The sequence below is a fragment of the Colletotrichum godetiae genome, assembly GCF_030913485.1.
Source record: "Colletotrichum godetiae strain CBS 193.32 chromosome Unknown BDP55scaffold_79, whole genome shotgun sequence".
Lineage (NCBI taxonomy): Eukaryota > Fungi > Ascomycota > Sordariomycetes > Glomerellales > Glomerellaceae > Colletotrichum > Colletotrichum godetiae.
The window spans coordinates 37,657-51,644 of NW_026851327.1; the positions used below are offsets into that span (position 1 = coordinate 37,657).

At 52.0% G+C, this 13,988-nt stretch overlaps 5 protein-coding genes across 5 annotated transcripts; 2 read left to right on the top strand and 3 right to left on the bottom strand.

The window, feature by feature from the left end:
- The first annotated feature begins 87 nt into the window (after positions 1-87).
- On the top strand, positions 88-1,493 carry BDP55DRAFT_683701 (uncharacterized protein). Its single transcript, XM_060576349.1, has 2 exons — positions 88-529; positions 577-1,493. The coding sequence occupies exons 1-2, from the start codon at positions 302-304 to the stop codon at positions 1,048-1,050; spliced, it is 702 nt and encodes a 233-aa protein (XP_060422817.1). The 5' UTR covers positions 88-301; the 3' UTR covers positions 1,051-1,493.
- Positions 1,494-4,102: 2,609 nt separating this feature from the next.
- On the top strand, positions 4,103-5,473 carry BDP55DRAFT_759339 (uncharacterized protein). The gene has a single exon (XM_060580826.1). It carries the CDS (start codon positions 4,270-4,272, stop codon positions 5,212-5,214), a length of 945 nt encoding a protein of 314 aa, XP_060422818.1. The 5' UTR covers positions 4,103-4,269; the 3' UTR covers positions 5,215-5,473.
- A 755-nt stretch (positions 5,474-6,228) lies between these two features.
- Positions 6,229-8,183, bottom strand: BDP55DRAFT_683707 (uncharacterized protein). The gene has a single exon (XM_060576350.1). It carries the CDS (start codon positions 7,813-7,815, stop codon positions 6,274-6,276), a length of 1,542 nt encoding a protein of 513 aa, XP_060422819.1. The 5' UTR covers positions 7,816-8,183; the 3' UTR covers positions 6,229-6,273.
- A 1,370-nt stretch (positions 8,184-9,553) lies between these two features.
- BDP55DRAFT_638163 (uncharacterized protein) lies at positions 9,554-11,307 on the bottom strand (the record flags this gene model as incomplete). Its single annotated transcript, XM_060573078.1, has 4 exons — positions 9,554-10,028; positions 10,246-10,795; positions 10,939-11,002; positions 11,080-11,307. The coding sequence occupies 4 exons, from the start codon at positions 11,305-11,307 to the stop codon at positions 9,554-9,556; spliced, it is 1,317 nt and encodes a 438-aa protein (XP_060422820.1).
- A 903-nt stretch (positions 11,308-12,210) lies between these two features.
- On the bottom strand, positions 12,211-13,511 carry BDP55DRAFT_720945 (uncharacterized protein). The gene is made up of 3 exons (XM_060578488.1): positions 13,396-13,511; positions 12,930-13,311; positions 12,211-12,874 (listed from the first exon to the last, which is right to left on the bottom strand). Exons 1-3 carry the CDS (start codon positions 13,404-13,406, stop codon positions 12,638-12,640), a joined length of 630 nt encoding a protein of 209 aa, XP_060422821.1. The 5' UTR covers positions 13,407-13,511; the 3' UTR covers positions 12,211-12,637.
- Positions 13,512-13,988: the final 477 nt, after the last annotated feature.

Here is a 13,988-nt window from a genome sequence, read left to right on the forward strand (position 1 = left end):
TTTGTGGGTACTATCCAACCAATCCAGTCATAATGACTCACCGACAATAGCTCTCAGAAAGCTTGAGTTGCTTCATCGTGGCCCTTGCTTGTCATTGTCCCGTTGTACCTCTGCATCAGACATGCTACCAACCCAGCCTGCATAAGACCTTGAGCTTCATCGTATAAGACAGTGTCATGACCTCCAAGAACACGGTAAATTTTTATTCGGAAGCTGTATTTCAAGTGCTTCATCCATAGGAACTAGTCCGTTCAGGTTCTCGACGCATTCTTTCCGGCTACATCATTCTTCGACGCCGACCATGTCGTCACCTTCTCTCATACCACAACCTCCTCCAATCAGCGATGATTCTTCGCACAGAATGATTGAGGGACGTCATGACAAAAGTCTAGATGGCGGACGGCGCACCGAACACATGATTTCATTTTCCAATTTCGAACTGTCAAGTTCATCCACGATCCAATACACTGAACATTTACCACATGGTGCTGAGTCTCTGGGCCGGTTCGAGGGCGCAAGCCGCCTTCATGTGAGTTGGGCTTTCTGGGTTTGTTAGCAGATACTGACACTTCCAAGTTGTCTTTGGGACATCAAGCTGCCAATCCTCCGAGATCCGACGAGTATATCTCTGACACTGGACACGTCGCGCCAAAACCTGATGGCACAAGAATTTGCCTCACATCGCACACGGCTCCGAACTCTGGAATTCCGGGTCAGCCCTCGCTCGAGGCGGGTGGAGCGAAGGAGGCGAAGTGTTTCTGCGAGAACCTGGAGCTCGGCATCATGCCGCCTGCTCGCCTAATCCACAACGGTAATCTTTACAGAGTAAAGCAAGACCCAGTTGAGTATCTATCAACTTTGGAGAAGCCATTCGCGGTTCCATTTGGATATGTCATCTTGCATGGTGCCAAAGACTGGGTCACGGAGGGAACCTTGGTCGTAGGCTGTTATCGATCGGCCCTTGCTTGTTTCCAATGTAAGAAGACCGTTAAATGCGACAAAGAGCTAAGACCTGATCAGATCAATGGGCTCTTGTCAACTATAGAATGACCTGACTCCTTAGACCTGCTGTCATTCTCGTAGATGCCATTCAGAACGACCGAAAGGAACGAGATACTGATACGTTTTAATATACGCCATCGGGTCTGGGCAGAGATTGAAGGTAGTGTCTACATCAGGATTGAAATATGTACAGGTAGCGCGGTTTATCGAGGTTGAAGCAATAAAGCCATTGGTATTCACTTGATGGATCCGCAATGGAGGCGCCATTTGTGACGTCAAGTATTTGTATGTACGATCTGCACAACGGCCAGGACTTTCGTGACCTCTATTCCTAGAATACGGCAGATGAATTTTTTGACGCGGACCAAAGGTTCGAGGTCGCATTCCTGGAAGATTACTTTGATGAACCGACCAGCCGAGGGCTTGTGATTTGGTTGGAGGCTACGCTCCCTAGTCTTGGCAGCCTTCCGGCTTTGAAAAGTCTATGTAGGGACTAGAGGTACGTAGGCGGGTGATGGCACAAAAGGTGCATGATCTCCTGCGGGAAGGTAAAAGATCTGAGTGGGACTAAAGCAACCGTTCTTTCTTCTTGAGGTGAAGCTGGTGTTCTATCCTTCTCCCACGCTGCCCCGTTTAGCCCTCCACTGATGTAGCCGGGACTTCTATAAAGTATCTCGATCAGCAGAGCCCGCCCAAACGAGTCCCCAACAGTAACGGCTAGATGCACATCGGCACTGGAACGGGTTGCATCTTTGAAGTGAGGAACTAAAAGCAAGCACTGAACATATAACTAAGCTCAGAGGACGCTGCCCCTAAATTACAAAGTTCCAAAATCCGACCGCTGCCGGGGAGTAGCTGTCAGCGCTCAACTGACTGGGTAATTTCGCATTGTCTCACACCTCAACGGACCGATATGCGGTCGACTTCTCCCTCTCGGGACGATGTAGCTCAACAGTGCAATTGGAATCTTGGTGTGAGGGTGGCCCCATAGATTCGTTGGCTGATGCTGACGGGTGTTAAACCCTTGGAGAAGAAATTGATTGGGTTATCCGGCCTGAGCGAAATGCCAGACAGGCTAGTTCTCCCAGAAGATAATCTAGGAGCGCTCGGCAGTCACCCGATCACTAGAAGAAGATAGCTAATCCCCAGGCCGCCGGAACCGGAAAGCGGAGCAACTCAGTGCAGTAAAAGCAAGCTCCAATGAAGGCTGGGAATGCCTTGCTTCGATCGCCAGACCCTCGGAAGAAAACGAAACTTTACCGTGGCACTGTAGAACACTGAAGTCTGTTTCATGCCGTCTAGAACAGTGATGATCAACGGGCACGACTTCGAAAGAGTAGACAATCCGAGAGGGCGCATACTCGGATGTATCGAGGATCTGATACTACTTGCGAGGAGGCTTGGAAAATGACCTTCTCCGAAGCAAACGAGCCTATCTGAATCTTTGAGAAGCCGAGATGTATCGATTTCTTCACTGATGGCCCGTGCAGCATAATTGAACGCGGGTCGTCCTGGCGCCGAAGAATGTATAGACAGAGGGTCACCCTCTGGCCTGTACGACGTCCATTCGGGCGGCTGAATGGATCCGTCAAAAGGGAGTGGAGCATCGTAGGGCCGGTGTGCTGGGGTCAATCCCTCTGTTGCACGTCAGATGGGGCGTCCTTAAACACACGACCAAGTACAGTGCACATGACACCAAGCCTGGAAGTCGCGACACGACCCCGACTATCCGCGAACAAGGGCGTCGTACCGCCTGCTCGCCTTTCAAGCACACCAAATTGGGTGACTTTTGCGCCGCAACAGGAGCCGCCGCACGTGGCAGACCACCAATCACACACTGCCTAGCAAGCCCGATTCAACCCAATCATGTGGTTGTTTGCCAACAATGCGCAAACCCCTGTCAGGTTACGTTCCCTGCCCTCCGGGCGGAACAAGCCTGCCAGGGTCCGGCGGCTTCTTTACAGCCCATGAGTGATTCATCTTCCCCAGATCAGCTACCTCTTTTGTGCAGCTCCGCTTGAGTTGACTTGTCAAGTGTCGCTGCAGTGGGAATCACGCGAAACCATTGCCTGTCTTGGAGAGCGCTTGATCCCGGGAAGCTTCTCTCCTTCCTTATCCCTGCGTTAACCGCACTATGTAATGAACATCGCTGGGTGACTACGGCCGCCAGGACGCATGGGAGTGGATCAATACCTTTGGGAGGGTGTCAGGGCTTCGTGAAGTCGACAAGGGATCGTTCCCTGTTCTGAGGCCTGGCCCAGGGCCGCCCTTCAGGCCACTCCTGATGACTCGTCGTCGGTGTATCCGTTGAAGCCATGTCGTGATCACCGCTGGGAACGTGATTATACGGGCGAACTTTGAAAATACCCCCAACTTGACGCAGCTCACCCGAAAATTCATTCACTTGTTCTTCTTTCGAGCTAGCAAGGTCTCTAAGACCTCATTGCAGCATATTCCCTCGTTGTGTGAGGGCTTCTCAGGCCTGAACCGTCCCAAGAGGGTCTTCATAGACAGCCGCTGGGGTACGCAGTCCAGGCCCAATCTGGCTGTTCTTGACCAGTCGCGGGACATCCGGTGATTTGAAAAGCAAGCCTCTCAACCGGGCCAGCAGGGAAGGTGGGTGGTTGACGTGGGCGTCAGGCCCCGCAGGCAGTATTCCCAGGATATTTCCTACAATCTCCCGCCTGATACGTGCGGGAAATGCAGTCAGCTTCATAGCTATATTTGAAATAGGATTAAAGGGTTTGATCACTCGGATGGGTGTCCACACGAATAGCAATAGCAAATGAAGCCAATACAAGACCTAGAACTTTCAAAATTTGTGACTGGAGTAATCAAAAGGCGTCCAATGGGCTTGCGATGGCACGTTAACCGTTGTTTACATGCAATTTACGCCAAGTCATTTGTGACGATGGCCTTAATCTCACGGACCTGCATTGATGACTGAGTCTTAGCACGTCGGGTGAAACGCCATGCTCAAGATATACCCGGCAATACCTCATACTAAACCGCTCAAATTATTGACACTTTTCGTAGTTGCATTGAGATCCTCATACAATATAAGAGTTTCTTTTTCGTTATCCTAGACGAATAGGAGGCGACGTTATGCTGTTTGCCTTGGATCCATAGAGGGTTTACCGCCATGTGTTGCTCTCAAGAATGATGTAGGTGGTCCGGTACGCTTACAGGAAGGACATCTTCCCAGCTGTGAAATCCCGCAAACCTCCTGGCAGTGGACGTGTCAGCTCACTCACGCTCTTGTCCTTCATGGCTACTCCAATCCAACAGGCTGGGCTATTGTCCTTTCTGCCTGTTGAACTTCTTCTTGACATTTGTTCCCGACCAGATCTTTCCATCAACGACCTGAAATGCCTTCGACTAGCCAATCGAGCCCTTTGCGGCATCTCGACTTCCCTAATATTCCATCGTGTCTACATTTCGAACTTGCGAAGGGACCTCGAGGCCTTCAGAAATATCATGTCTACGCCTCACATCGCTTCTGTTGTCAGAAAGGTTGTCTTCCTCGAAGTTCCTGATTTCATCACCTACGAACATGAGATTCGATACGGCAGGACAGGCCTGGACGAAACGCTCTACCGGTCCACTCTATGCCATAAAATCGCCGACAATTTCTGCAAGCCTAACAAGCCATACTTCGCGTCGGATTATCCTGACCAACACACCAGACTCCTTGTAGATGCAATATCAGTATACCGTCCTCTTTTAGGGTCGATGTCAAAACTCACCACGCTAGTCTCAGAGCCAATCAGCATCACTCGATTGCTAGCCTTCGGAGCTTATATCAGAAACCCATCCGAGGCAGACCAACATGACTGTGAAGTTCTCCTCAAGGACGCGACAGTGAAACATTCCGCATGGCCTATTGTCGGGTTTCGGGACGTCTTCCCTTCCCTTCTTTCCGGACCAGGGCTGGAGGTTTCGAGCCTGGTTTGTCGAAAGATAGGAATGACCCTGTTCGAGGAAGGTGAGGGCGTCGAAGCTCTCATCGCCAGCTTCGGTCACAGAGGCGATATGGGTGCGAGCAAATTTGCGAGGCTCACATCTATCGATCTGGAGTTCCTCTGGAAGCTACCTATCGACCTTCCCGAATGCCTTGCTGTCGCCACTGGGCTAAGCAGGTTGATTCTACGGGTGCGTAAGGAGGAAGAGTCTACGGCTTACGCAATCGATCGAACCAAGCTAAGAAAATGAGAACTGGCAATCGATCGCCTAATTTCTTACCGGCGCTGACCCTTTCACTCGCGCGAAACAAGAGTGCAATCTCCAGAAGGAGAGGGTGATTCCAATCCGACACGGCCTCTACACTCAATCCCCCGAATGGTCCATATCTGGAGTCGAGGGCACAGAAACGCCAGCGTGAGTCGAGAAGTTCGTGGCATCTCTACTGACGCTGACCCGCCTAAGCACAACCGGATGATCACGAGCAGCCTTCTCGAAGCAGACTGCCAAGCTCGCCTACAGTGGCGGTCCGTCAGAGATGCACCACCCGTGTGGACGAACATCCGCTCTTCTACGCATCTCTGCTTCGTTGAGGAACTTGGGACGAAAGCCCTTGGAGCACGTGAGGGTCTAACATTCGAGGTCCATAATAGCGCAGAGTCGGCCGCAAAGAGCAAGGTAACCAGACCGAGGTGGTTGTGATATTTCAGGCGTGCGTTTTCAACGCGATCCATCCAGCCAGCTCTAGCCGGAACAGCACCACTCGACGGCTAGGGAACGAGCTTCAATTCAGGGCTGAACGGCTTCAAACTATCAGAGAGTGCGCAGAACGCCGAGGTTTACGATAGTCTCTGATTTCCAGGTTTGTGCTAATCAACCTGCCTGAATCGCCAGCAAGTCACTTAGCATGTTATCACAAAACCAGGCAAGTGGAAGACATATGTAGTCGGAAGTGGCTTGATTCCTCTCAGTGGAAGACCCGGATGGGGGTCGTATCTATACCGTACGGAGTACAAGACGGGTAATCGGCTTGTAGTAAGCGGTATCGCACGGCAGTAATCGGTAGCGCCACGTGTGGCGCTGCGACACATGTACTTGCGAAGCGAGCTCAAGGTCGTTACCACCACCGTGTTGATGCGAGAGACCTCCGTAGGGGCAGGGTACGGAAGAGAGATGGCGATCCATGCTCGGGACGGTCGCTGTCACACACGTGCCATCGTTACGGGGGCTAAGTGATGGTGAGATTTGAATGGCCAGCGAAGCACTGATATCGATGCAGGTTTTTTGCCGGTGTCAAATAAGTAGATTTCTCTAGTCTTGAATCGCTTTTAGAAACTTCTTCTGGAAACCGGCTATCCCAGTCGCGACACAGTTGTGGACATACGTTTCCGTAACAGCCACAACTCCTCCGCACCCTGTCGCCATGTGCTCGTTCATCACATCGGTCATCGTGTCCTTCGCCAACTCCAGCATTTCGGTATGTGCGTCGTCCAACATGTCAGGCATTTGTTGACTGAGCTCTTTACAGTCATCGTCCAGCTCACGGGTGTGCGCACTCAGATCCCCGATCCTCTCCTCAGCCTGCTCCAGCCGTCCATCTATAGACTCGAACCGACCGTCAGCCTCCTCCAACCGTTCATCTACAGACTCATTCACAGCCTCAAGCTCCTCCAGCTGACGCTTCAAAACGTCGTACGTATTCTGAAGCTCTGCGTTCCGCATCTGAAGGCTTTTGAAATCCTCTTCTAGTTTTATCGTCTTTCTTTCGTAATGCATCACCCGTGTTTGTACATGTACAAGTAGGCGCACCAAGTCATAATAAGATCCCGGTTTCACATCGAACTGCTGTACATCTCCTGTCGAATCCAGTGTGGGAGTAGAGGCGATTGAGCAAACTCTTTTGGAGCTTTGATGTGCGTCGTCGTCCAAAGAAGACGCACGTTTGGGACGGGGCCCATCGGGTGGGCATTCGGTGGCGTTATAGGCCGGCGGCGCACAGTCAACAGCGGGACTTCCGAACAAGTTCGGCACGTCGGCCGGAGTCGTCATGGGCTCCTGTCCCGAGCATCCATCGTACTGGGAAGGTAATTCGAGATACCGCGGATCGTCCTCGTAGTCAATCGTCGCTGGTGTAGTAGATCCGTCACGTTTCCAGCCCGGCTGAAACTCTTCTTGATCGCGATGGTCCACAACCCTGCCACCTTTACCGGCGTATAGCCTCTGCGGGTCCACATCGAGTTGAAATGATCGAAGTTGTTGCATGTTTTCCGCAAACTTCGAGAAACACTTCACATCAGTCTGGCATTGATTGAGCTGGCGCTGGATGGTTGTGTTGTACGGGACGTAGACAGAGAATGACGAAGTGGTCGCAAGCGAGGCAAGCGAGTCGTAACCACGCCGGCCGGGTTCATCGAGACTCTCACGACATCCGAAATCCTTCGGCACGATAAGTTGAGCGCAGACGCCACTGTGCAATTTGAAATCGAGGCGGCACACATCGCTTGTGCAGCCTTGGCGATACATCGCCATCTTCAATGACGTGTTTTCGTCATTCAATTTGCAGTGCGTGAGTTCGAGTGAGTGGAGACGGTCGGGTGTGACTTGTAAATAGATGCGAAACGAATTGTTGTCCCCATTGCTGATGCCGACGCTAAGACGAAAACAAACCGATCCATGAAGAAATGTGATCTTCAGTCTGAACAGCTGATCGATGAATGTGGGCTGTCTTCCTTCTTGGTCTTCGCGCACAGCATAAACGCTCTCATTTACATGTGTTGGCTTGTCCACGTTTCGGGGCATGTTGTTCGGGGCATGTTGTTTCGCTTGAGTTTGTCGTCCTAGATGAGCGTGCATAGAATGTGGCGTTTGGACGCAGCGGAGGATTGCTTACTGTGGTAATGGTTCATCCCTCCCTCCCTTGGGTTGAGTCCTCGGCAAGGTAGTTAGCCGTGAACAAGACGAGTCCTGGCGTGCACGACCAAGCTCGAGGTGCTTGCCGGGCTCTTGTGCGAACAGTAGCATGACCAGTCTTGCGGGTGACAGATCTCGGCCAGAAGGTATCGGGCTTGATCGGTTCCAACAAGATCCGGTCCTATTCGCACATAGAGCCGGAAAATAACCAATCGAGCGGTAGCAGTGCGAAGAACAAGATCAGTCGGTCGATGGCGGCATGTGTGTGCATGACAGAATGGGAGACGGCAGTTGGCGTGGATGGAAGGGCGCGACGGAAACAAGAAAGGGGTGGGGCGGTACAGCACACTCTATATAGTGAGAAACACTGGTAATGATGGGGCTGGCAAGTGGAGACGTTACCGGGCGGCAATTCGTTAGTGCGCCCACCCGACCGACCAGCGACAAGACCGGGCTTTCGTATGATTGGCTCAGCCGGGCATTTTGCCCCTCAGAGGCTGTTACACCCCAATGCAGCCGGGAACTCTGAACCAATCAGTCGTCGAACTCTGACAGACAATCTAGTTTTGGCGCCTGCTTTCCTGCTTGTTCCCTGGTCGGGTCCGCGGGTTTTGGCCTCCGGCATCTCGGCGGTTGTGGATTCATTCGCCTTCATGCACAAGATCGTGAAAGCCTAATGCTGGCCAAAGGACGACTTCAGCTTTCGGCCGAGGCCAGTTTCATCCTCGAGGCTTTGAGGCCAGCCGTGGGTGCATGCTGCTGCTTCCAATTGGTGCGGCAAGACATGGACAGAGCCTTGGTTTGCGGGAACTGGTTCGCATCAGCACCCCGAGGTTCGGAGACTACGTGGAGAACCTCGTCTTTCACTCATTTAAATCCAACGAAAGCGATACAGACGACAAAAACCCAGACGGAGCCTATTCGTACCACGTCTCCATATTCCCTAAGGCTTCCCGAAACCTGAAGAATTTGAGATCTGTTGACTTGAGCGAATATGACGGCCTAGACACTCAAGAAATCAAGAGCGCTCTGATCGTTGCCCTCAAAGATCCTCAAACTAGACTCGAAGCATTTGAAAGCCAACAGGCCTCAGAACACATCAGCTTCAAACCTCTTGGGGGTTTTCCTTCAAAGGATGCAACTGTGAGCTGGATGCTCTTCTTTTGATCTTACGTTTCGAAAGTGAGCTACGCTATCTCCGATTACACCGCCTCGGCATCTCTACGACGGCGCTGAACATGGTCGATTTTTCGAATGGTTTACGTCGACCGCCAACCACCTATCGAAGCACTTCGGGCAGATCTTGACTTAAGACCAAACGCAAGACTTCGTCTCGCCGTCCTCCACTGGCAAAGATGGTATTCTCCTAAGGGCCGCCCACTGTCGAGATATTATTGCACGGGCTACGATTAGCTACGATTAGGGTAATACATTGCACGGACAATACTCCAAGGAACTTGACCAAGATTACTGTCGGATTGGAAGTCCAGTTCGACCTCGAGGCTGGGCAGCGCAGGGGTCACTTACGACCCCTGGATATACTCCGACTGCCCACCCAACCTACGGTTGGAACTTCCCTTTTACATACTACGCAGAATTAGTCAATACAGAGAATTGACCCTTCGTCAACCCCGGTTCGAACCGAATTATTCTGTGATAAGGATACCGACATCCTCCTTGCTCACCATGTGATGTTGAGCATCCATGTGAGGAAATTCCCGTGCATAAATCCCGACAATGGCTGCTTGCCAGATCGCGAATATGACCAGTGACGAATGAGGAGGTTACCTCGGCATGCCGATACGAGGTCAACGATTTCCCTGCCGGCCTTAAAAACCCGCTCTGCACTTCGCTCCCAGAAGTCGTCGGGAACAGTGCTGGAATCAAACATGGGCTCATCCAAAGTTCCACTTGGCTCGGAGCACTTGATGGCGATGAAAGGGATGTATTCCCGATGCAGCATGATTTTGCAGAGAGCACGCAGCATGTGGAGCGACACAAATAAGCTGCTGTCGTGCTTCCAAAAGTTCAAAGTCGACCAGGTGAGCTTTTCCGGAAGGTGAGTATAAAAGGCGTCTACTTTCACTCTTAGTTGGTTGAAGGCCGACTCTTTGTCCCACGGCGGAAGTGATTCCGTATAACGGCCGCCTGCGAAACTGTACTTGGTAGAAATCCGGTATAGACGATGTGGCCGAGATCGAAAGCGTGTTGGGTGCATGGCAGCTGGATCTCAAGATCGTCGGATCTGGCCATGGAAACCCGATCAGGTCCGCAGGATAAGAGACGGTCCAGTATCAAGCAACTGAACATAGTGCGGCGCCTGATCTCCTGGTCTCGCCGACGGTCCGAGGGTACTTGAGCCGATTTCTTGACCATGGAGACGGCGCCAAAGCTCGCTTGCTGTTCAAAGGTTTGTCTTCAAATCCCAATTTCAAGGCTTGAGCCATCCGTATGGCGACGCCAACGTACATCCATGCAGCTCGGCCCCCGTTCGGCTGGCTCCATTGGTAGACGCCGAGCATGAGAAAAGTCTGGACATTGACAACGGTAACTGTTGTCAAAGCTGATTCGAGCGGTCCCAGCGCTTTTGTAAGAACATTTGCAAAGTACTCCGATGCCATTGAAGGCTCTGGTCTGGGTAGAGCACCGCGAGATTTGGGGTCCGCGATTTTGTCATGTGTGATGTGCGCCACATATTTGACCCAATCAGGCTGGAATCTTGCTGTAAGTGCCAGAATACCCAAAAGAATCAGGTTTGGTTCGGTTGACGGCTTGTTGTTGTCCTTGTCGTGAATGATGCCCGTCAAAGTTGGGACATGTAAGAACGGGAGTTCAGTAGCGAAGTGCAGCTTGTAGATGTCGGAGAGTTGATGCCATAAGTCTACGGTGAGATAGGGCGCCGAAAGCACTTCCTGAGCAAGCGCTGCCACAGTACGTCCATCGGAGGGGGTTGAGTCTTTAGCTTTTTCACTCGCTTCCGGTCATTACCGACTACACTGTCCTGCTTCGGTGCGGTCGGCGGCTCTGGTAGTCTCGCCGTGAGAGGCGTTGGGTCGGGTAACTCACACTTATGTCCCGGCTTGATGCATGTGTCGCAAGACGATCCCGTGTTTTCGGTATCGCATTTGATCTTGAATTTCCTACATCTTAGACAGGCTATGCTGAAACTCGTCGGCGGCCGCATGGCTCTGGAGGGTCCCTTAGTACTTGAGCCTCCCGCCGTCGGCCTAAGTTGTTGTCGTCGGGTATTGCGGAGCTGTGAAGTCTAGCCCCTCCTGGAGCTTGCCTATCTGTGAGCTCTTCTACAGCAGGGCTTGTGGAGCTTCCCGCCCATGGCAGAAAGGTTTCGTGGCGCCTTCTCTTCCCCGTGGGTGCGTCATCGGAATCCGACACAGGAGAGAGTATAGACTGAATGCGCAGTTGGGAAGATGACATGTATGTTTAGGCTTGCGGTAAACTCTCAAAGCTCGTGAGGGGCCGTGGACAATATAGCGCAGATAGAATGAACTATTCGTAAAGAGAGTCACTTTGCTAGTCAAAGCCGAGGGTACAACGAAGAAAGTAGCGGAAGTAGGATTACAAATCCAGTTAAGAGTAAGGGAGGTTAGGAGCATAGTCGAAATCTAGCCGCCGTACTGCCGGCCCAAACTGCATAAAGGTGCACCGGGCGTTGCTGGCTATCAATTCTGGCTCATTTCTCTTTGCTCGTTGTATGTTGACCTTGTCCCTTTGTTGTTTTCCTTGCGAAGATCTCCCCGGAATCGGCTAGAATGATAGAACTTGGCAAGGCTTATTTGTTCTAACCCTTTCGTCGCCACATATCAGGCTGCTGGTTGCCCCCCCCTTTCCTCTTTCCATATGATACCAAATCGAACACAAACTCTCTATCCCTTAGACGCTTAGAAAACTGACAGGCTTCCAATTTTCCGACCTCCACACAAGAACCTTACCCCGAAGAGCCGCTTGGGCTTTAGCGTCGCAGTCTCGGCCTATGGCAGCGTTGGTCTCAACTCATCCGACCCTGGCTAAGAAGCATCATCCCGCGCCCAAGGAAAAGGCCGCCATCGGTGGTTATCACCTAGACCTATTGAGAGATTAGCTCGCTCTTCGTGGGGCGCGTCACAAACAGATTGTAAATGTCTCTTTTAAGTTCTCACAAGCTGTACTAGCAACGGTTCGTCTGCATCTCGTTTACTTCTCTTTGTAATCGGGATGACAGAAGAACGAATACCACCAATGCATTGATGTCTATCATAAAATCAGGCCAGCCACACCGAACGCTAATGAAACAAAATATCATGGGTGAGAGGCTCTGAATATTGTGACAACTTTCTCAGGCTACCACAAGTCTTTCCTGGGAGCCTTGCAAAGAGATCGAAGACGAGTAAAATAAGGCGCCAAAACGTTTGAATGGTCTCGGAGCGATTCGCCGGAGTTCAGAGCTCGACGCTTTCGCTTCTTGTGTCGACATTCAATTAAGCAGAACTTGTGCTTGATCCTCCACCACCGCCGCCGCCAGAAGAGGCTCTCCCTGCTGACTTACATGGGGCATTGCGGATCTAGGAGCGCTGACGTTTCATGCTCGACCGAAGTCGTTACTACTGCCTGAAGTATCCATGAGAGATCCTCTCAAACACCATGTATCTTGTTAACCGTCGTTTCCAAGCCTAATCAAGCTGATGACGCACGACGACTGGCTCTGATCGTTTTCTGCAAGGCTGTTCGTCCCGTACGAGACAGGCATCGTCCGAACTACTCTGCCGTGTCATTCGTAGACACCATCCAGACTGTAGAGCCATTGCTGGATGGCCTTTTGACCAAGAGCCACCTTCGGCGCAGCAGCGCCTTCCTTGATAGGAGCCTGAGGGTAAGACAAGTGACTAACACCAGTCGGGTAACCTCGGCGAATGGAGCACTTCTGGAAGTGACGCTTGAGAATGTCCTCTCGTGAGAAGATATCGCGACACAGCGCGCACCTGTAGCTAGTGAAGGCGGCCCGTGTCTGTGAACCATCTGTGTTAGCATACAAGCGAGCTGCGTAGATTAATGGATCATACCAAACGGCGTAGGAAGCGAGGCTCGTAGTGCTTCGCCTGATACGAGGTCGTGATATGGCAATGACGCAGGCGACGAAGCTTCGTTGCCCGCGAATACGTCTTGATGGAGCCAGGGTGATGAAACCTGCTAGTAGCCTTCTCCACCGAAGTAACGGTGCTCCTGGCGTCACCCGCGCAAGCAAGCGTGGCACTGTCGGAGCCGGAAGAAGACTTCATGCCAGGCGGAGGAGGAAGACGTTCAGGTGCGGGAGCAGGCGCGGGAGCAGGCGCGATAAGCTGCGGGTGAGGCGAAGCCATCGGGGTCTGGGGCAAGGAAAGATATTGGCCTGTCTGCTGGTGACGATCGCTGGGCTGCTGAAGCAGCCGAAGCTGGCAGGGCGGACTATTGCTTTCAGCCCAAGGACTATTAGTAAGAGTGCAAGGACCGTTGGGAAGAGTGCAAGTTACGTAAAGGTCGTCGTCGTACATTTGATTCATGGCGGCGAAGCTCTGCGGCTGCAGAGCCAGCGGTTGAGGAAACCGCTGAAGAGTCCAAGAAGGAAGCTCGATTGTTGCGATGCCGAAACAAAAATTTCTCCAAGTTGATATTTCCGCCAAACACAACAGCAACTGTCTAACGCTCACGTGCCCGTGACGCGGTGACCGGGGAGGGTGGAAACATGGTTTAAGTCTAGCCGCTGTGCCGTCAGCCCCCAGACCAAGTATGCCTGACATTAATAGCTCTCGTTGCTATTGCCCTTCCTTACTTGTTGTCTTTATGGCTCAGCCGGCTTGGCTTGTTCCTCTACCCTTCAATCACGGAGACTGTTGCTCGCCGAGATCGTGTGTTTGGTGATTTTACAAGGTACCTGTGCCGCGTCGAGCTCGTCGGTTCTCTGCACATGACGTCTACAGACCCTGGTCGTGCCGCCTGTGATCTCGATGCCGCAGGAACGAAAATATAGCTGCCACTCCTGACATAGCACCGGAGAACCGAACTTGAGCAGCTAAAAATAAGGAAGAACCCCCTCGCAGGACGTTACGGACTGCTGCCTCCTCTAGCGGCGTGACTAGTCCAGA